Raw genomic sequence first — 23037 nt, 5'->3', positions numbered from 1 at the left:
AGACCAAAGTTGGATAAAGCACAGGGACAAATAGCCAAACGAATGGAAACACATGAATTATGAACCAAAGGCTGAGGGGCCCCCAACTGAATCGGGACCTCTTAATAGGTGAGACAGTTGATTGATTGGCTTGATCTGTTTGGGAGGCATCTAGGCAGTGGGACCGGGTCCTGTGCTCATTGCATGAGATGGCTGTTTGAAACCTGGGGCTTATGCAGGGACGCTTGGCTCAGTTTGGGAGGAGGGGACTGGACCTGCCTGGACTGAGTCTATCAGGTCGATCTCAGTCCTCGGGGGAGGCTTTGCCCTGGAGGAGGTAGGAATAGTGGCACATGTCTATCTCAGCACTTCAGAAGTTGAGGTACAAAAATCAGTCCCAGGTCAGCTTTAGCTACACAGAAAATGAGGCCAACCTGGGCTACATAAAACCATCTAAAGCAGGATGTTATGTGACATGCCTTTAATTCTAGGCCAGACAGGGCTATATATAAAGTAAAACCCTGGTTCAAAACCAAGTGTCTGAAACAGGGGGGAGGAGACCGAAGGCAAGATGGCTCACTGATTAAAGACACTTGCTGCCAAGCCTGATGACACAGATTCCCAGGACCCACACTGTGGAAGAAGGGGTTCCTGCAAGTTGTCTTCTGGCCTCCCTCCACACAAGTGCTGTGGCACACTCACACCCACACATGAATGCCTAAATGAAAATATAGAAAGGACTCATAATTCTACTCCTTTTACTTTATGAATAGATGTAGACTATTATCTTTGAATTTTTTGCTGCTGTTGTTTTCTTTGGGAGGGAGATGGAGTGGTAGTCAGGGTCTGGCTTCAAACTGGAAGCAATTCTCCTGCCTGTGTCTCCTGGCTAGGATCTGATTTGCTGATCAGGTCACCTCCACTTAACACATGCACACATAATTTTAAAAATGTTGAGCCCGTGGTGGCGCACGCCTTTAATCCCAGCACTTGGGAGGCAGAGCCAGGCGGATCTCTGTGAGTTCGAGGCCAGCCTGGGCTACCAAGTGAGCTCCAGGAAAGGCGCAAAGCTACACAGAGAAACCCTGTCTCGAAAACCCCCCCCCCAAAAAAAATGTTAATTATACTTGGCTCGAATATTTTAAATAAAATATGCAATACAAATAATCAAGAACAAAGAGTTTATATTTTTAAAGTTTTATTTTTTAATTGTATGTCTGTGTGTGGTTATGTGCACATGAGTGCAGGTATCCTCAGAGACCAAAGATGTTGGGTCCCCCTGGAGTTGCCAAACCTGTGTACCAAAAACCAAATTCAGGTCCTCTTGAACAGTAGGCAGTGCTCTTGACTGATAAGCCATTTCTCTAGTCCTTTAATTATGCTTTTTTAAAATGATTTATTTATCATGTATACAGTGTTCTGATTGCATGTATGCCTGCAGGCCAGAAGAGGACACCAGATCTCATTACAGATGGTTGTGAGCCACCATGTGGTTGCTGGGAATTGAACTCAGGTCCTCTGGCAGAACAGCCAGTGTTCTTAACCTCTGAGACATCTCTCCAGCCCTTATACTTTTTCTTAAAACTTTTCCTTGAACTTGTTTTAAATATAAGAGCTGTATACAGGTGTGATAGCATACACCAAGTAATCCCACAATGCAGGCGACTGAGGCAGGAGGACCACGTTTGAGGTCATGCGCTCTCTCTCTCTCTCTCTCTCTCTCTCTCTCTCTCTCTCTCACACACACACACACACACACACACACACACACACACACACACACACAAGTTCTTCTAAATCTTAAAACATGTAAGTGGCATGTGCAAAGTCATAACATAGCCGCTAAGCAACAGAAGCAAGACTGGGCTCACGACCTGAGTCCAATCGTTTACTGTCCTGTTGTTTTGGCCCTTTTTCAAGCTTATGATTTAAACAAAGGAAACATGATTATAAACCAATACAACTTTTTTTTTTTATTCATTTGGAAAGAAAGCATGTTATTTTTAATTTTATGTGTATGGGTGCTTTGCCTGCATGTAGGTCTGTGCACCACTTCATGCCCGCAGAGGCCAGAAGAGGGCGTGGGATCCCCTGGAACCTGGGCTACAGATGGTTGTGAGCAGTTGTGCGGGTGCTGGAATTGGAACCCAGGTCCACTGGGAAAGCAGCAGCCAGCACTCCTAGCCACTCGACCATCTCTCCAGCCCTGGGAAGTAATCTTAGAAATATCCGTAGGAGATAAGATCAGTAGGTGAAGTTAAAATGCTGGGAGGGAGCAGAGGCTCACACAGTTTATCTGAGGCTTCCAACACACTAACAGTAAATGTGGGCCAGAGGAATTAAGTTTTGGTTATTTTCTAAAGCTTCATCAAAACTGAAAATTACTTGGAGCTATTGGGTATTCTAATTAGGTAAACTTGGATCTGAATAACTTACTTAGCTATATGTAAACCACATGTTTGGAATTACAACTATGGATATACTACTAGGCCATCCTTCAAGTGAAACTATATTCCCAATTTTGCTTAACATGTATTTATTTATTTATTAAAAGATTTATTTATTTATTATGTATACAGAAGAGGGTGCCAGATCTCATTACAGATGTTTGTGATCCACCATATGGGTGCTGGGAATTGAACTCAGGACCTCTGGAAGAGCAGTGGGTGCTCTTAACCTCTGAGCCATCTCTCCAGCCCTACATGTATTTATTTATTTAATTTTTTGTTTGTTTGTTTGTTTTTCAAGACAGGGTTTCTCTGTGTAGCTTTGCGCCTTTCCTGGATCTCGCTCTGTAGACCAGGCTGGCCTCTAACTCACAAAGATCTGCCTGCCTCTGCCTCTCGAGTGCTGGGATTAAAGGCGTGCGCCACCACTGCCCAGCACATGTATTTATTTTTAAATTACACTTGTTTTGTGCATGGGAGGGCATACATGCCAGTGTACATGTGGTCATAGAACGACTTTTGGGAGTCTATTCCATCAGGTGAGACCCAAGGATCAAACTAGGGTCAAGATGGGTTGCAGGTGCCCTAACCTATTGAGGTATCTCACTGGCCTCTAGGTTCAATATTTATGGTAGAAGACATCTGGTATGTGTTACTACAAATTACTAATTTCTCAAAACTGTTTTCTTTTTCTTTTTCTTTTTTGTTTTCCGAGATAGGGCTTCTCTGTGAATCAGTCCTGGCTGTCCTAGAACTCACAGAAATTCACCCACCTCTGCCTCCGGAGAGCTGGGATTAAAGGCCCGCGCCACCACTACCTGGATCAAAGCTATTTTCAATGTAAGCAGTGCAGTGATGTAAGGTTGCATTCCTTCTCTGTAGTTTTCTTAAAAAGCAAACATTATTTTATAATTCTGGGATCATTTTTCCTGTTCAGTCCATTGAGCTTTTTTTTAGTACACTGTGTCAGGTATTCTCCTGGCTTCTAGTAGTCTCATGTGAACAGACCCACAGTGGTGCTGACGTTCAACCAAAACCCATACTCAGGACATGTGAGACACTTCACATATCCAGTAAGACACAGGGGGACGGGATCAAGGAGTTCCAGAAAGGCTTCCTTCGTGTGCATGCTTTTGATAGGAATAGTAGTAGGTTGGAAGTGAGACTCTGGAGATAGGACTATCCTCAAACTAATAATCCTGCCTCAGCCTCTCAAATGCTGGGATTAGATATGTGCCACCATGCCCAAATCAAATAAATGGATGTTTTTAGTAAAAATACTTGAGTTTTTTCTTGTTTATTTTGAGATAAGGTCTCTCTCTGTAGCCAGGTTGGCCTCAAACTCCCAAGCCTGGTTCAGTCTCCCAAGTAGTAGCATTACAGGTATATGCCACCACACCCAGCTTAAGAAGACTTAGTAAAAACTAAAAATTTGGAGAGCCAAAGGCACTGTATGTAATCAGAATGTAACTCAGACAAGTGAAGGATCAAGAGAACCCGGCTAAGATGGAATAAGTAACCCAAGGTCATTTAGCATATGGATGGCAGGGTGGTGGTGTTAAAAGTCTGCTGGCCTGCCTGGAGCCCTACTGCTAACTACTCCAGCATGCTTAGAATACCACTGAACAAGCACCAGACAGTGGAGTCAAAGGGGACTTCAGTGTTTAGCAGAAGATGCTGCAAACAAGCTCACCACCTCAGGACCGTGTGACCAGCTGACGATTGCTCGCTATCTGAGCAGTATGTTGAACAGGCAATCTTAGAGAAGCCCAGGGTGTCACTGCCTCCCTCCATGCACCTTCCTTTCCCTCATGCTGTGCCCTGAAGATCCTGGCTTTGTAGATGCCAAAGACAAGGAATGCAGTTTCATTGGCCAAGTTTACACACCTCTTCAACTGTATATTGCTGTTACCCGACTGGGGGAAAATTAATGATGCCAGTCATAACTTATAATTTCATCATCATTAGGCAATGCACATCAGTCATCTAAACAGGGCACACTAAGACTGTGAGAAGCTGCCAAAGACAGTGCATTTCACTTTCCTTCAAATTTGTTTTTGCTGTCCTTGGCTACTCATCAAACCATGGTGTTTTAATATGGCACCAATTCCTTGTCAATCATGACTACAGATGACATACTTTCAGTTTGAAATAGAAACAGAGGCAACAATAAAACATTTGAAGATAACAAGATGAGCTAAAAAAAAAAAAAAAAAAAGAAAAGAAAAAAAGAAAGGAAAAGATACCCATGACATATATGACTGAAACACAAACACCATCCTTTGTTTTGACTCTCTAGCCCAGACTGGCCTTGAACTTGCAATGATCTATTTACTCCAGCTTTCTCAAGTGCTGGGATTACAGGCATTATTGTATGCCCAACCTCTCCTAAATCTTAAGTTGGGCATTTATAATATTCTCTTCTTTACCTAAAATGATCAAGATCATTGTTCCCTGATTTATGGTTGTTTTATAAGAAAATATATAAACTTCATTTAGCTAATCAATATAAGAACTTGGCATTTTCTATCAATTAAAACATTTAAGGAATAACAGTATTAACTATATACAGTTAGAAGTATTACTTCCTAAAAAGATCCCTAACATGTTAAATACTCAAATAATTTATTACTAATATTTCACAAGTAATATCATTTTATTACTATAATCACAAAAATCATAATTTCTGTACAGGAATGTATAAGTGAACATTAATCAATGCATTTGCTAATTTGCTTCATGAGGGTAAACAGACTACAGAACATAAAAGAAAAAAGATTGTAAAATTTTCTGGCCTTGCGGTGCACTTTTTAGTGCAATTATTTAAGACACAATAGTGTTCAATTCAGCAAAATATTGCAGAATGTCATGCCACAGTCCACTTAATTCAAAGAGGGTCAGGACATGCAGCTTGTAATAAAATGTCAGCGCATAGGTTTTTATATATAAAAAAACCACATGTAATTCATAAAATATATAGTGGTTTATTTAGATGGTTTCTAGATGATCTCACTGAGGAATCCAATGTCTCCTTAACAGGGATAACGTTATCGCTAGGCAATGGCTTTGGCTTCAGGTAGGAATGCCTCCCAGTACTTTATCAGCTGTGGGCGATAATAAAAAAGATATTTTTGTTACATTTTTGTCATTTTAATGCAGATATCCTTTTTTAAAAAGTATATACATAAACAGCTAACTCTAATTTAGTCTTTTAAAATTTATACATATAACTGTATGTACTTATGGGGATCACCTGTTCTTACTTGTTTGAGAAAGGGTCTTACAGTTAGCTCAGGCTGGCCTTAAGTTTCAGGTTTTCAGGCCTCAGCCGCTCCAGTGCTGGGATTACGGGTGCAGCCCCACACCTGCCTGTATGTGGGTTTGGCTTTGTTTTCTGATGGCTTCTTCAAACAGGCTCTCCCTACTGTGTAGAGCTGTGTGGCCTTGATTTTGTGGCAGTTTGTCTGCCTGTGCCTCACTGTGCTGAGATTATAGAGTTCATCACCAATCCTGGCCACATATGGTTCTTAAATGGATCATTTCCTCACCAGATGTCTTATCAACAGAATTAATATGTAATCTATTTAAACATTACTCCTAGATAACTACAGATTCCACTATAAACAACATAACATTTATTTTATACTTCTTAGATATATGCAAAATTATAATAAAACATACTATTATTAAATAGTTAAAACCTGACCATTTCCAACATAAAGCAGTAACATATCCTAATTTCATGTATATTCACATTTTGTATTATTGCTAGTTAAGGAGACTAGAATAAAGCAGGAAAAAAGTCAATACTGAGTAAGGAAGGAAAAGGGGGCCCTGGAAAAACTAGCTGCCAGTCCCCGGGTCACTCAGAAAACAGACTGACTATATACAATTTATCTGACTTAGGTTTTTTTGTTTTGGGTTTTGTTTTTGTTTTTGCTTTTTGAAGACAGGGTTTCTCTGTGTCGGCCTGGCTGTCCCGTTCGTAGACCAGGCTGGCCTTGAACTCAGAGATCCACCTGCCTCAGCCCCTAGAGTGCTAGGTGTGCACGACCACCCATGGCAGTTCGATTTTTAAAAATCTAACTTGTTTAGCCCATTTGAAAATTATATTATGTAGCCTGGTTAGCCTGAAACTGACTACATAGACCAGGCTCACCTCCAGGGTACACACCTCTTCTAAGTGCTAGGATCCAGGCTTGCACCACTGTGCCTGGCTTGAATTTAAAGATATAACATAGTATATAGACAAGTTGCTACTTCTGAACATTTTAAAACTAACCGGAAGAATTATTCTTATTAAAGACACTAAGTTATTTGATTTGTATATGCAAGACTATTTTTTAAAGATTTTATCTAATGTATCATGAAAGCTCATAGTCCTAGGTTGTACCAGTTAATAGCATTCAAGTACCAAAAATTCCAAGTAAAACAAAATTATCAAAATACTACAAAGAAAAAAACTTTTACAGCCAGGGACCATGGTGTTCTGCTACAACCTGAGCACTAGGCAGGCTGAGGCACAAGGAAGCAATTTCCAGGGTACCCTGAGGTATATTCAGAGGCTGTCTCCAAAACAGAATGACCCTCCAAGATAAGGGGACAGCTGTTATTTGCTTTCATGTGTAAGTGTTCTGTCGGAATGCATGTACACCTGGTAGAAGTTCTGGGAGGCCAGAGAGGGTGGTAGATCCACTGGAACTGGATAGAACTGCTATGTGGGTGCTGGGAATTGAACCTGGCTTCTCTGTAAGAGCAGGGAGTGTTCTTAACCACTAAGCTATCTCTCCAGTCCCTCTGACTTTTTAGGGCCTAATTTTGGGATTGTCTATCTCTGTGTATTATTCAGTAGAGGCAAACAGACCTCAGACAGTTTCCAATTACTTCAGTATTTTCCCCTTCATTGTCCTAGCTTTCTTTAGTCTAACTTTCATTTTTCCTCCAGCTTAAAAGCCTTTAAAATAACTTTCAGAAAAACCCTAGAAGTTGTAAGGAAAATGAGCTTACCTGTTGCTGTGTTTGTACTAATGACTCCAAGTACTTGATGATAACAGATTTAAAATCTTTCACTCTTTCTTTCTGTTAAAGTAAATACATTAAAAAAGGGCATTAGTGGGAAATTAAACTGAATTTTACCACAGAGCTGCAGCAAAATTTTTAACAGTACAGAATTTTGATACATGCCTCGAATCTTCCCACTTCTTTTCGAATTGTTTTAGAGATCTGCTCAAAGTCTCTCTCTCCTTGTTGTACTTTCGCCTCCCACTAATGAAAACAAAAGAAGAGGAAAAACTGCTTACTTTTATCTGTAAAGAAACTGTACTGTCATGATTACTCATTTACCTTAACCCAACCTAACCTAACTCAGTGGTGTGTCTAGAAGCCAAAGCCACAACTCAGTGGGAAGCACTTGCTGTGCAAGCGTGACCGTCAGCGCTAGATCTCTCGCCCCCAGCAGATGCCGGGTGGGCACGGCAGCTTGTCTGTAACTACAGCACCCTGCAGGCAGAGACACAAGACCCCTGGGGAAAGCTGGCTAGCTAGGCAAGTCAAATCAGCACGTTCTGGGTCCAAGTGAAATACCGTGACTCAATACATAGGTGGAGCGTGATGGAGTAAGACATCCAAACATGATATTCTGGCCTCCATATGCATGCACACACATGTATGTCCATGCACATACACATATGCCGGCACACATTACAGATGCATACATGCACACCCCATACACACACACACACACACACACACACACACACACACACACACACACACACGGGTGCCTTTCACTTCCTAATGGTACAAATACATGTCAACTTAAATTCCACTAATAGTCCATTACTACATTTATTTAAGAATAGAATACTTCAATATTTAATGAACTATAATGTCCTGTCAGGTGTGGTAGCTCCTGCCTGTAATTCTAACACTGACAAAGAGGACTGTGAATTCCAGGCTGGCCTAAAATTAGATCCCATCTCAAAACCAACAAATGAAAGAGCCACCTTCCCAATCAATGCCCATTAGACACAACTGGAGGGATTTTGAGTATAAAGTTCACTATCAAATAAATTAAAAGTCCTGCAATTCAATTTTTACAAATTTTGAAATATACCAACAATATTAATGCCAATAATACATGTTTATCACAATTCATATGGTCATGGAAATACTTCAACATATGATAAACACTTGAAAAAACATTTTGTAATGGTAAAATGACTAAATTTTTTTAAAAAAAGGAACTATTTATTGTCTAATGAAGACCCATCAATAATCATTAAATTCAATATGATAACAACAAAATGTGACTAGTGACCAATGAAACAGCTAAAATAAAGATTTAAGCAATGAAATGGTATTTTCCCACTATGCAACCAAAACACTGGTCCATACTCTGCAAAGAGCAGGTGTACTTATTTGTAGTAATATAAAGGTTGTCCTACCTCTTCAATTTCCTTATTGAAGCATGGCAAAAAAAGTGTATAAATTATAATAAACTTATACAAATGTATTAAAATACCATATATAATACATATATATGGGGGATAATATTGCCCACAGAACTACCTTTAAAACCATTTTAGACACAAAATGAGTAACCATCTGAAATCAAAACAATTTGAAAAGAAATGTCAAAATGCAAAGGTTAACTAGATCGCTTCCTTGCATGCTTCTTTACGAGTTTCATAATCATGTGAGGTAAGAAAGGTTCCTGGAGACTTCAATGATGATAAAAATGTTAAATACTTCTAACTCACTCACATAATTCATAAAAATATGAAGAAGTAGCTAAGTGCTGAATGATTCAGAAAAAAATATGAAAAATTATGCATATATGAATGACATGAAAAATCTGAGTAAAGAAAGTGTTATTAATTACCTCTCTTATTTCATTTTTAGCTTGTTGAATTTTATCGGGTTTATTAGCAACCATCATTTTTGCTTCAGTTTCACGTTTTTTGAGCAAAGTAATTTGAGCATCTTCCCATTTCTGCCAGCATTTCATGCGATGGTCAAATACCCCTGTAAGTGGATGACATGAGGATATTAAGCAATAGTGTAAAAATACTTTCACTACAATCTAATATAATAATACTGTAAAGTCAACTATTTAAAATGTGATCCTAATATATAGAGACAACGAAAATATGCATGCCAATAGCATTTTCACTAGCTTTTAGGATGTTAGGCTTGCAATAAGATGTAAAAGAGTTGTATAATCTAAATAAAGATGTATTTAATGAAAAAATACTGATATAAATTAGAAGTTCTTCTACTGAACAATATACAAAATAGATTTAAATGTTGGAAAGACAGAAATTAAAAACATAAAATGGGCCAGGCCAGGCCTACCCCTGTAATCCCAGTACCATGAGACAGAGGCAGAGAGACTGTTGCTAAGTTTGAGACCAGTTTTGTTTATATGGTGAGTTCTAAGCAAGTCAGGGATACACAGTGAGACATAGTCTTAAACACACACACACACACACACACACACACAAACGGGGTTGGGGTGGGGAGCAGAGAAGAAGAAAAAGAGGGGAACCCCAAGTAACAGGAAGTGAAGTACAAATATTATAGATGACTCTCATAGAAAAAAGCAAACCATAAAGGAAAAAGTAAAGGCCTAACAAAACGGGGAAGAGGTGAGTCCTGTGCATGGTGAAAAGGGTAAAGAACAAACCAGCAGCAGAACTACATGAAGAAACTGACACAGAGACTCTCCCAGAACAGGCCAGTCAAATTCACGCTTCTTTCCAAGGGGTCTGTCAGAGTGCGATCCAGTGAATGAAGAAGTAGGTGAGACACAGACACAGGAGGGCAGCAAGGATGTGAGCAAAAAGAAATGGGACGGAAAACCCACTCTGAAGTTCTGTCTCGCTTGATGTTGAAGGTATGTTAACATTACGTTAACTATTTACTAACTCAGCAAACAAGCCATTTATTAACAAACTAGGTGAATTAAAAGGCACTACACCAGGGGTTGGGGATTTAGCTCAGCGGCAGAGCGCTTGCCTAGCAAGTGCAAGGCCCTGGGTTCAGGCCTCAGCTCCAACAACAATAACAACAACAACAACAACAACACCCCCACAAAAAACAAACAAACAAAACAACAACAACAAAAAAGGCACTACACCAGAGATATTTCAATTTTAAAACACATTTTAGTCAAGAAGAAGCAGTAAATAGCTGGGCAGTGGTGGCACACGCCTTTAACCCCAGCACTGGGAGGCAGAGCCAGGCGGATCTCTGAGTTCGAGGCCAGCCTGGGCTACAGAGTGAGTTCCAGGACAGCCAGGACAGATACACAGAGAAATCCTGCCTGGGGGGGGTGGGGGGTGGGGGGGAAGGGAAGCAGCAGCAGCAAATAGCTGGGTGTTATGCGTTCAGGCCTGTAATCCCGATACCTGGGAGGCAGAGGTAAGAGAGGCATGAATTCAAGGCTACCTTGGCCTTGACCCTGCCTCAGGAAAACAAAACAAAAGAGAACATCAGGAACTGGGCCCCAAAGCAGCACAAATCTGCCGGGGGATGGGGTTGGGGGTGGGGCGGTGGCGTGGTGGTGGTGGTGGTGGTGGTGGTGGTGGTGGTGGTGGTGGTGCTGCTGCTGCTGCTGCTGCTGCTGCTACTGCAGCACATGCACACCTTTAATCCCAGTGTTTGGGAGGCAGAGTCAGGAGGATCTCTGTGAGTTCGAGGCCAGCCTGGTCTACAGAGCAAGATCCAGGACAGGCACCAAAAACTACACAGAGAAACCCTGTCTCGAAAAACCCAAAAAAAGCACAAATCTTACTTAGTTCAAGCACGACCTTGCATCTAGGAAGCTCTTCTTTTGTGCAGTGCACCTCTGTAATATGTGCTAATCATCCTCAAAGTATTCCTAAATTCAAATTATGATCATATTCATGCCATCTTGACAGGAATAAAACAAAAGGCCAGTTAATATCAAGTAGCTATTAGAGACAGGCATGATTTTTTTTTTTTAAAAAAAGGAACTATGTAAAAAGAAATTAACAATTAATTCAAAGAAAAAGAGAGAAATGGCCTAGGGCTGGGTATGGCTCTGTGGCAGAAAGACCTGGGTTTCTTTAAAGAAAAAAAAGCAGCAGCAGCAGCTAGGCATTGTGGGACACACCTTCAATCCCAGCACTTGGGAGGCAGAGGCAGGCAGATTGCCATGAATTTCAAGGCCAGACTGGTCTCTCTACATAGTGAGTTCTAGGACAACCAGAACTACATAGTGAGACCTTGTCTCCAAACAAACAAAAGCAAAATTGAAACAAAAAAAGAGGAGCTGTGGGGGTTGGCTCAATGTTTAAGAGAATTTGCTGCTCTTTCAGAGGACCTGGGTTTGGTTCCCTGCATCCACATAGTGGCTCACAACAGCCCACTACTCCAGTTCCAGGGGATTAAATACCCTCTTCTGACCATATAGACACCTGGTAAACATGAATACATATGAGAAAAACACTCATACACATAAAATTAATAAATCTTAAAAAAAAAGAAACAGGGGCTGGAGAGATGGCTCAGAGGTTAAGAGCACTGCCTGCTCTTCCAGAGGTCCTGAGTTCAATTCCCAGCAACCACATGGTGGCTCACAACCATCTGCAATGAGATCTGGTGTCTTCTTCTGGCCTGCAGTGCAGGCATGTGTGCAGGCAGAACACTATATACTAAATAAATGAATAAATAAATAAATAAATCTTAAAAAAAAAAAAAAGAAAGAAACAAAGAAAGGGGAAGGAGGAAGATAGCCACTTTATTGTAAACAGAAATGCCACCATTAGGCAGACGAAAGGAATGAATATAAAAGAAAACTGAGTTTCATATCTTTATGTATAAAACCGTTGGTCAATAATTCTACTTCTAGGGATTTTTTTGTCAAAACACCTTGTAAAATTAAGCTTCAATTGCTTGACTATGCCATGGGCTTTAGTCCCAGCATTACTTAAGCAGACGGAATTGCACACACTTGTAATCACAACAGGAGGCAGGAAGCTTTCAAGTCCAAGGTCATCCTTAATCATATGGTTTCTAGGCCAGCCTGGGGTATATGAAACCCTGCCTTAAAAACCAAAACTGGATCAATAAAGTGGCATGTCTATAAATGATCATCTGGAGATAGCTCTGAAAAAGACTGAGTGTAAGACGCAGGCCAAGAACAGTGTGTTCGCTCCTTTTTCAGAAAGGGAGGGAGGGGTATGGGGATGTGCTGAAAAGGACAACACAAGGAGGGGTGGGAATGGAAATTCTCTAGAGATAGATAGCTCACAAAGTATCAATAAACAGGCAATGTGCCGCTGTTTTCTCTATAAATGAATACTAGTTTGCACAAAGAAGTAAAGAAGATGGTCTCATTAGCTCTCTAAAATGTTTGAATTCAAGGTAAAGCAGAGGGTAAATAGCTGGATCACCCTCATTATGACTTTTAACCATAACAGTAACTCAAAGACACTGTAACATCGCAAAAATCTTCTGAAAAATGTTGACAAACTGATAGCTCAGTATGAGAGTATGAATACTGAAGGTATTTGTAGAACACCAATTTTTAACTAGATTCCTTCTGCAACCACTCAAATAGGTTTCTTTATTTTTTTTATTATTTTTTTTTTAAAGATTTATTTATTTATTATGTATACAGAGGAGGGCGCCAGATCTCATTACAGATGGTTGTGAGCCACCATGTGGTTGCTGGGAATTGAACTCAGGACCTCTGGAAGAGCAGTCGGTGCTCTTAACCTCTGAGCCATCTCTCCAGCCCCGGTTTCTTTAAAATGTAATATCATTACATAATATAATCTACGGTCTAATTTAGTCTCATTTCATCTATAAATACGTGTACATATTTGAGTACAGAGACAGAAAATCCTTTTATTGTCCAAATTCATGCTAAAGACCTTCTGAACCATTAAGACAATAATCACTCCTACTTTATCCTATTTCTTTTTTTTTTAACTCCTCAAGACAATTCTGGCTTTGTAGACCAAACTGGCCTTGAACTCGATCCCCCTGCCTCTGATTAAAGGTCTCACCACTGCCTGGCTTTTATCCTATTTCTTATGTGAACAAACCTGGTAGGCAGCTTCAGTTACTGCTAGAATAAGCAAATAAATACAAATAGTTACATATTTGAATATGAATATGTAAACAAATATATACTGTTTTCACTTCTTATTTGGCATTCCTTAGACTTCTTACATTTTTTGGTTGAGGCTACACTTTAATGGCTGAGTCATCTCTCCAGCCTTCTTTTTCTTTTTCCAATGTTCATTGGTGTTTTGCCTATACATATGTCTGTGTAAGGGTGTCAGAAATCTTGGAACTGGAGTTACAGACAGGTGGGAGCTGCCATGTGGGTGCTGGGAATTAAACCTGGGTCCTCTGGAAGAACAGCCAAGTGCTCAAAACTGCTAAGCCCTCTCTCCAGCCATCCTTAGACCTAAAAACTGTTGTACCGTACTATCCATGTCGGAAGAAGAAATTGGTAAGTTACAAGTACTCATTTTGAAGTTATTTTTATGTTGTAGTGCAGTATAGGATTTGCACTTAAATGTATATCTAGTAGACAACCAAATGAGGTTGTGCGTTTTTGCTTGAGCATGCGCACGCATACACACACACACACACACACGCACACACGCACGCACGCACGCACGCACGCACGCACGGTGTAATCCAGACTGGCCTAGAATTTACTACGTAGACCAGGCTGGCTCCGAACATGTGATCCTCCTGCATCTGCTACCCAAGTGGTAGTATTATAGACAATTCGTACTGTGTCTAGCCTAAACTATTTTAAAGCCAATGGCTTACGTAAAAGAATGTAAGAAAGCTTGTGGGAGAGGGCTTACTTTCACTGCAGCAATGAGCCGAATGTAGTCACTAAGAAGCTCTGAGAACATGTAAAAGTCGGCAAAAGCTTGTTCTTGATGTAACTGGTCTATCTTCTCCTCAACCTCTGCAAGCTGAGACAAGGCTCTAGACAGGGCAGTGTGGTCCTCAGAATTACCTAGCATGGCAGCACTCTTAGCAAAGGCAGCTGTGTTGGCTGAAAGTTCTGAAATAAAAAAGCATTTAGTATTTATTAGTAAAATGTTAATAGTCTCTCTAAATTGTATTTATTCGTGAATTTAGTAAATTTTAAATTAAATGAAACAGCCAATAACATGCCTCGGGCTGAGATCCTAGCAGAAGCACCAGTGCCGCCCGTCCGAAGGAGCAGCTGCAGAGCACTCACCAGCAGGTACAAAGAAGGCCTGTGCTTACACCAGTCCCAGCACAGCCCCACAACCCTCCAGAAAAGAGCCACAGCTGTGCCTTCAGATGGCGAACTGTGTCTGAATAATTCAGCACCCTGCCTTCCCTTTTCACCCCAAAGTACTCATTTATTCTCTTCTGCATTCTTTTAAAGAGCTAAGTGTGTTTCTAACAGGAAAAGTATGAAGATAAAAATTAAAGGGGCTGAAGAGATGGCTCCAAGGTTAAGAGTTTGTACTGATGTTCTGGAGGACCGAAGTTTGTAAACCCACACACTGGCACACGCCAAGTACTTATAATTAAGGATAATACTTTTAAAAAGATCATAATTAATTTATACTACTCTTTGGCATTTAAACATTTGTCAATGAAAAATAATACCTCAATTTTTAATGAGAATCTTATCTACCCAGAAAGAAAAACAAGGTAAACTTGTAGATACAATTTATATCAACTTAAAAAAAAAAAGAAAAGAGAAAAAATGCCAGGCATAGTGGCACACACCTTTAATCCCAGCACTTGGGAGGCAGAGGCAGGCGGATCTCTGTGAGTTTGAGGCTAGCCTGGTCCAGAGAGTGAGTTGCAGAACAGTCAGGACTGTTTCACAGAGATACCCTGTCTCGAAAAACCAAGAAACAAACAAACAAAACTAAAAAACAATTTATATCAAATTAAGTCATTTTTTGTTTATTTGTTGTGCAATGATACTAAGAGTTAGGTTTTTTGTTTTTTTTTTTTTTTTTTTTTTTGAGACAAGAGCTAGCCTGGAACTCATTATTTAGTTCAGGCTGTTCTTAAACACATGACTTCTCCAATCAGAATTTCTAGATTATTTTTAATATAACCATTTCAGGTATTTCAAATGAAGAAAAATTAGGTGTTTAAAGGCTACTGACAATAAGTAAGAATTAGTATTTTCTGAAAACTGTTCCATTATCTATAATTTCTTTTTTAAAAAATCCAAAGTCCACTTCCTAAGAGACATATAATACAAACAGTTAAGCTACAACAAACTATTAAGATAGAAATATTATCATTCTGGGGCTGAAGAAATGGCTCAGCAGTTAAGAGCACTGGCTGCTCTTCCAGAGGACCCAGGTTCAATTCCCAACACTGGCACAGCAGCTCTCAACTGTCTGTAACTCCAGTTCCAGGGGATCTAGCACCCCCACACGAACATACATGCAGGCAAAACACCAATGCACATGAAATAAAAATAAATAAATCTTTAGAAAATATTCATCATATATATAAGTAATTAGTTTTATTACTGTTACTTTAATGAAATCTATTAAACATTATGTCACATAGTAAGTATCTTAGAAAACCATTATTAAGAGTCTTGGACACTAAAAATACCCCCACCCCTAAAGTCAAACAAAGCAAAACAAACAAACAAACAAAAATCCAACCCCAAAACCTTGTGGATTAAAAAAATTAAAACTTAAATTTCTATCAACTTTTTACTCCCCAAAACCTAGTTTTAAATATAGTTTGGGCTTCCTAATTTTTTTCTGTCTCTAGCCCAGGCTGGCCCTCAACTCCTGACTGCCTGCTTTATGTGGTGGAGCTCAAACCCAGGGCCTTCAATAAGCACTACCAAGTAAGAGACATCCTCTAAATACTATGGAGACAAGCAAAATAATTCACTGAGTTTTTTAAGAAACAGAGACACAATACAAATACTTCAAGGGAAATCTGTAAATATCAATTTTTAGTCTTCCCCACCATGGGTCAGAGAATTGAACTCAGGTCTCATGTATACTAAATAAGCACTCTACCTCTGAGCTATCATCTGAGCACTATAAATACAAATTGTAGAATCTCAAATTTATATTATCAGTTACTAATAAGAGATTCTTATCTATTAAATTATAAATGTTATATATCAAGAGTTAACCAAATGAGTAATAATTTTAAATTAAAAGTTTTATAAGCCTTGATTTTTCTAATTTCAAACCAAGTTAGATCAAACTACAGCAGAAAGTCTTGAATGGGATTGAAACAAACTACTCTCTTTTTCTGTCTTGATACAGTCTCACTACGTACTCTGGGCTAGCTTCAAACTCCCAGCAGTTCTGCTTCCGTCTAAGTGCCCCACACCCAGCACAAAATACTCTCTGAAACCACTGTTTTCTCCTTCCCATAATTGCTGCCGAGTGTTCACTTTAACAAGGCAAACAAACCTTTTCTATGACAGACCAAGGCTTCAACACTGGCATGAAGTTTCCGAAGTTGCTGGTCAAGATTTTCAAATTGTTGCTGCTTTTCTTCAAACCACTAAGAAAAAAAAAAAATGAAAAATGGAGCTAATTTAGGACGAATGAACCATTGTAAATTAGGTTACCAATAGCAAGCTACCTTCCTTGTGTTAGAACAGCAAATTAGCTGTATATAACCATGGTGGTCAACTGGTGTAGTTCAGAACTGAACTCAATAAGCAAATTAATATCCTATTTTCTGCTTGTGCAGCTTTAAAATGCAATTGTTGGGCTCATTAATTCATTTCATTATTCAAGTCGAAAAATCAGCTCTTACTGCATCCGATTCATTCATCTTGATTGTCATTTTGTTGACAGCGTCGGCCGCCTTGTTCACCATCCTCAATATTCCTGCTCCACTCAGAGCCTGTGTATTAACTGCTCTCGGCAGCTGGAATTGAATGACAAATAAGGGCAAACAAACCGGTTAAAAGCCTAGAGATTTAACTGGGCACAAAAGGAACCCCTCCCGAAATAAAGAAAAGAGAGAAGAAAAGAGAAAAGAGGCTGTATTTTCTTCACCCTCATACATTTCAACAGTGAGATCTAATTTCTCAAAGGCACTACTTGTACATTCTCAAAGGAAAACTTAAAAAATAGACTTTCCATTTGCTTTTCTTCTGCACGTTTACATTTAGATGGAACAAACGCTGTTTGTCAAAATACATTAAGAAATTGCCAGGCTCTAACGCTGGCCACCTGTCTGCAAGCACCAACAAGCTGCTGTGAGCAAAGACGCTCCTGAGAAAAGTCTCCTCATGCTGCGAAAACTATGCTTGTGAGTTTCTAGAAAGTTCTGAGACTCAAGCAAAGTTTTTTAAAAATCTCAAGCAGTAACAATTAAGGCAGTGACAGTGAAATTATTTATAATCTACTTGATTAAATCCAGTTTACATTTTTCAAAAAAGGACTGATCAACCTCTATCACTAAAAGAAGGCATTTGATAATTTAATTAAGCAGAATTCAAAGTCCCAAACATGGTCTTACTGTGTTCACTGAACTAATTATTTACTGAATATCTAACCTTATATTAATTACAACAAATACAAGTGAGACAACTTAAAGTAGAAATACCTCTGAGCTCTCCAAGAACTGCCTTAAGTCAGGATCTTGAAGCAAGGTTGGATGCTTTACTGTTCTTTGAAGATACCTATATTTAAGAGTTGAATTGATCCAATTTTAGTATACAATTTTAAATTGTGTTTCAACAAAAGAATAAAATAACTAGGTAAAAAATATCTTCAATCTATCTCTTTTTAGTCTGCAATCACCATTTCTCTAGAATTTTATACAAATTGATAGGGTCTAGAATTTTACACAAATTGATAGGGCATAGTGATACACACACACCTTAGTCCCAGAATTTGGGAGGCAAAGGCTGGTGAAGACCTTAGTCCCAGAATTTGGGAGGCAGAGGCTGGTGAAGACCTTAGTCCCAGAATTTGGAAGGCAGAATTTGGGAGGCAGAGGCAGAGTTTGGGGCCAGACTGGTCTACATAGCAAGTTCTAGACTAGGTCTACACATGAGACCTTATCTCAGGGAGAACTTTATAGAAACAAAATAAAAAGATTTTGTTCATTTTTAAAAATTATTTTATCTGTAAGTGCCTCAATGTGCACATACATGGCTGGTGCCCATGGAGGCCAGAGCTGGACTCAGAGGCAGTTGGGAGCCACCATGTGGGTATTGGGAACAAACCCACATCCTCTGCAAGAGCAGCAAATACTCTTAACCTTTGAGCTATCTCTCTGCTGTGGGATGTCTTTCTGTATGCTGTGAATATATGCTGTTCTCATTGGTTAGTGAATAAAGCTGTTTTGGCCTATGGCAAGAAAGCTTACAGCCAGGCAGGAAATCCAAGCAGAGATACAGAGAGAAGGGCGGGGTGAGAGAGACACAAACCACCGGCCAAGGAGCAGTGAGATGCTAGGGACTGCTGGGCTGGGTAAGACCAGAGAAACATCTGACTACAGATTGGAGAAAATTCCACTACATCTCTCTAGTCCCTTTGCTCATCTTTTGAAAGTGGGTACAGAATAAATAATTTATCCACTTCTCACTGTGACATTTTAGTTAGAAAAGGATGTATGAGCTTGTGTAACAATTTTCCTTTGGGTAAAGTTAATGTTTCCAGTTATAATTTTAGAGAATTAAGTTAACATATCACTATGTATATTTTCTTCGCAACAAGTGTCATTACTACTGTCTCCAAATTAGGCGATTGCCTATCAATATTCTGTTTGTTGGTAGATTTAAACAATAGTCAGCTTTTGGTCCTTGGTTCTGATTTGATGAAGACTAAATTTTAACATTTCCTTTTTTCCTTTCTATTGTTTGGAGGTAAGTTCTCATTAAGTAGCCCACACTGGTCTTCTCTTTGTGTCCTCTGTGTTAGCTTCACATGGGCTGAAGTTACTGGTGTATAGTACCATGTTTAGCAATTTCTCTGGTTTTTTTTAAAGGTTTTATTTCATGGTTAACCCAATTTTAGTCATTATCTTCCTAGAAAAGTCTGTATTTGATTGCCATCCATAATAAATTAGCAATCATGATTTCACAGAAATGAAAAAGGCTAAGTAGGTGATTTTCACTTATCTAATTCAATTTTGTTAAAAATGTTTCCCTCCATGCTGGAGGGATAGCTTAGCAGCTAAGAGCACTGGCTGCTCTTCCAGAGGACCTAGCTTCAATTCCTAGCACCTACATGGCAGCTCACAACTATCTGTAACTCCAGTTCCAGGGGATCCAACACCCTCTTTTGGCCTCCGTGGGGACCAGGTACACGCATAGTGCACTGACCTGCATATAAGCAAAACATCCATATATAGTTAAAAAAAAAAAAAAAAAGTTTCCCTAGATTAGTGACCACAAACAGTAATGTTTCTATTGTATTTCCAAATCCTCAGGGCTTGCTGGCCAGCCAGTCTCGCCAACTGGTAAACTGGAGCACTCCAGGTTCAGTGAGAGACCTTGTCTCAAAAAATTAAGGTAGAGTGTGACTTAGCATGATACCTGATGTCTCAATCTCTAAACTCATGTGCACAGGCAGATACACACACACACACACACACACACACACACACACACACACACACACACACACCACCTGCCTAAAGTTGGGGCTGAAGAGATACCTCAGCAATTAAGAGCACCAGTTGCTTTTCCAGAGGAGCTGGTTTAATTCCCAGCACATACATACACTGCAGCTCACAACCACCTGAAATTCCAGCTCCAGAGAACCCAATACACTCTTCTGGCATTAGCTGGTACTGCACACATATGATGCAGACATACATGCAGGTAAAACATCCATATTACATGACAAGTAAGATGAAAATAAATTAATTTAGAACATAACATAAGAAGAGTTAAAATTTTAAATGTTGATACTTTTAAATAGTAAGAGTCAGGTTTACAATTTTAACAGTGAAATTCTCCTAACACTATTGATAAGTTATTCAATTTAGACTTCACACTACATGAAGCAGTCTGTATAGATTGTTAATCTCAGTGCTGGAAAACAGTAGGTGCTCACATACAATGACAAGACATGTACCACTCAATCTCTAAAAAGCTTTCCAGCCAAGTGTGGCAACATGTGTAATCCTCAACATTTTGGAAGCAGCCAAATGGCCAACCTGGGCTACGTAGTGAGACCCTGTCTCAAAAAGAAAAGAAAGTGACAAACATTCCATATTTTGAGCCTAAATAAAAATTCCTACCACTACTTACACTCTTAAACAACTTTCCAAAGCACACTTTATAGGTTACAAGCTTCAAAGAGTAATAAAAAGACTAATCTATAATTAAGAAAGTTTGGGATATATTATATATATAATTTCTTCTTTAAAAAAGTCATTTGTGGTCAGGCAGTGTTGGTGCATGTGTTTGGTGCATGCATTTAATCCTTGCACTCGGGAGGCAGAGCCAGGAAGATCTTTGTGAGTTCGAGGCCAGCCTGGTCTACAGAGTGATCCAGAACAGGCACCAAAACTACACATAAAAACCCTGTCTTGTAGAGAAAAAAAAAATGGGGGGGAAAAAGTCATTTGTGGGGCAGGGGGCACCTGTGAAAGGTCAGAGGACAAGGACAACTTGCAGGAGTGTTTTTACCTTCTGAGGATCAACCTCAGGTTGTCAGGTTTGGAAGCCATTACCTTTACCTGCTGAACCATCTCATCAGCCCACATATTCCTTTAAGAATCACTGAGTAGTATTAAACTGATACTGCAATGTAATATACATGTCTTATAAGATTTAACTGTTTTGTTTTGGTTTTTGAGATGGGATCTCACTACATAGCCTTGGCTAGTCTAGAATTATAGACTAGGCTATCCTTGAACTCATAGAGACCTGCCCATCTCAGCTTCCTGAGTGCTGGGATTAAACACACTTGGCAAGATTCAACTTTTTTTTTTTTTTTTTTTTTTTTGGTTTTTCGAGACAGGGTTTCTCTGTGTAGCTTTGCGCCTTTCCTGGAGCTCACTTGGTAGCCAGGTTGGCCTCGAACTCACAGAGATCCACCTGGCTCTGGTTCCCGAGTGCTGGGATTAAAGGCGTGCGCCACCACCGCCTGGCTAAGATTCAACTTTTTAACTTTGGTAAATTCTGTTACCAAAATTCAGTTGACAATGGATCTTGTTTTTACCCTGGCACATAAAAGCTTTCTGAGGAATCAATTTCAGAAAGTAGTATTAGAGAAAAAGATATAAAACTTTTTTCTTAAGGGCTCTAGGTAAGTAAATAAGGAAATAAAAGATACTGTGGCTTTTGTAATGTTAAAAATGAAGAACGGGTTTTAAACAACAAACATTTATAAACACATGCCAACTCAGGGAGGGCACAGTGAGGCCCAAGTTCAAGGGGAAAGAAAGAAATAAAACATACAAACAGAAAAAACATGATATAAAAACCAATATGGCCAGGCGTTGGTGGCGCACGCCTTTAATCCCAGCACTCGGGAGACAGAGCCAGGCGGATCTCTGTGAGTTCGAGGCCAGCCTGGGCTACCAAGTGAGCTCCAGGAAAGGCGCAAAACTACACAGAGAAACCTTGTCTCGAAAAACAAAAACAAAAAAAAACAAAAAAAAAAACCAATATGAAGAGAAAGAAAAACAGGAAGCCTCACTAAAGGAAGTAAGTGTAAAGGCAACTGAAGTTGATGCTAGCTAGCATCATACTCCTAAGAGGTGGCCAGCAGCAACCCAGGTCTGCCTTAAGCAGAATGAACTGAACAGAATCATTTGGGCTATCCAATTTCTACTTGCATATGAAGACAAAACAAAGACGGCCGCATAAAATCCTTAAAATGAATAGTTAAAAATGTATGTCTGTGCATCATATGTGTGCAGTACCAGCTAATGCCAGAAGAGAGTACTGGATCCTCTGGAGCTGGAACTTCAGGTGGTTGTGAGCTGCAGTGTATGTGCTGGTAATTGACCCTACCTCCAAAAAACAAAACAAACAAAAACGGTTTGTTGTACTGTGAAGCTGACTGCTGACAGTCTCACTGCTGTTTTCACATTTCAGCACAGTAAGAAAGGACTAGATGCTAAGAAGCTGAGAGTGGAATATTCTAGCCTGTTATTGAAAAGGTAAGTTTTAGGCCAGTGTGGCAATGCATTTGATCCTAGTACTACAGGAGGCAGAGGCAGGCTGACCTCTACTCTATGCTCAAGGCCAACCAGGACTACACAGTGAGACCTTGTCTCAAAAAGTAAAGAAGAACAGCAACTCTTTAAATCTATAAAACATGTATAATTATATATTCTAAAGGAAAATATAACATAGCTGTAATTAGTCTTTATATAATGAATAAGCAAGGAGTAAAATTACTATCCATTAAAGTCAAAATCAAGTACACAAAAATGACAAGGCACACACATGCAGTCTTCACTGTTTAGAGTGCTTATACCAAACAAATATTCAAACAAAAAATTAACTGAGGGATGGAGGGCTGGCTCAGTAATTATAAACAGCTGGTCCTGGAGAAGATCCAGCTCTGGTTCCCAGCACCCACACAGTGGTTCACAACCATCTATAACTCTAGTTCCAGGAGACCCAACCCACTCTTCTGAACTCCAC

General features: G+C 39.6%; 1 protein-coding gene across 3 annotated transcripts in view; it reads right to left on the bottom strand.

The window, feature by feature from the left end:
* Positions 1–5390: 5390 nt before the first annotated feature.
* Positions 5391–23037, bottom strand: part of Snx2 (sorting nexin 2) — a 44621-nt gene continuing 26974 nt past the window's right edge. For 2 of the 3 annotated variants that reach the window (XM_037197145.1, XM_037197147.1), the window contains exons 8-16: positions 18027–18102; positions 17229–17342; positions 16877–16970; positions 14286–14490; positions 9310–9454; positions 8873–8884; positions 7611–7691; positions 7434–7505; positions 5391–5530 (exon numbers count right to left, since the gene is read on the bottom strand). In XM_037197145.1, coding sequence (XP_037053040.1) covers positions 5480–5530; positions 7434–7505; positions 7611–7691; positions 8873–8884; positions 9310–9454; positions 14286–14490; positions 16877–16970; positions 17229–17342; positions 18027–18102 — 850 coding nt within the window. In that variant the 3' untranslated portion in view covers positions 5391–5479. The remainder of the gene's footprint in view (positions 5531–7433; positions 7506–7610; positions 7692–8872; positions 8885–9309; positions 9455–14285; positions 14491–16876; positions 16971–17228; positions 17343–18026; positions 18103–23037) is intronic. The other variant, XM_037197146.1, reaches the window with a different exon arrangement.

The sequence above is a fragment of the Peromyscus leucopus genome, chromosome 19, assembly GCF_004664715.2.
Source record: "Peromyscus leucopus breed LL Stock chromosome 19, UCI_PerLeu_2.1, whole genome shotgun sequence".
NCBI lineage: Eukaryota > Metazoa > Chordata > Mammalia > Rodentia > Cricetidae > Peromyscus > Peromyscus leucopus.
This window is presented reverse-complemented; position numbering and strand designations above follow the sequence as displayed.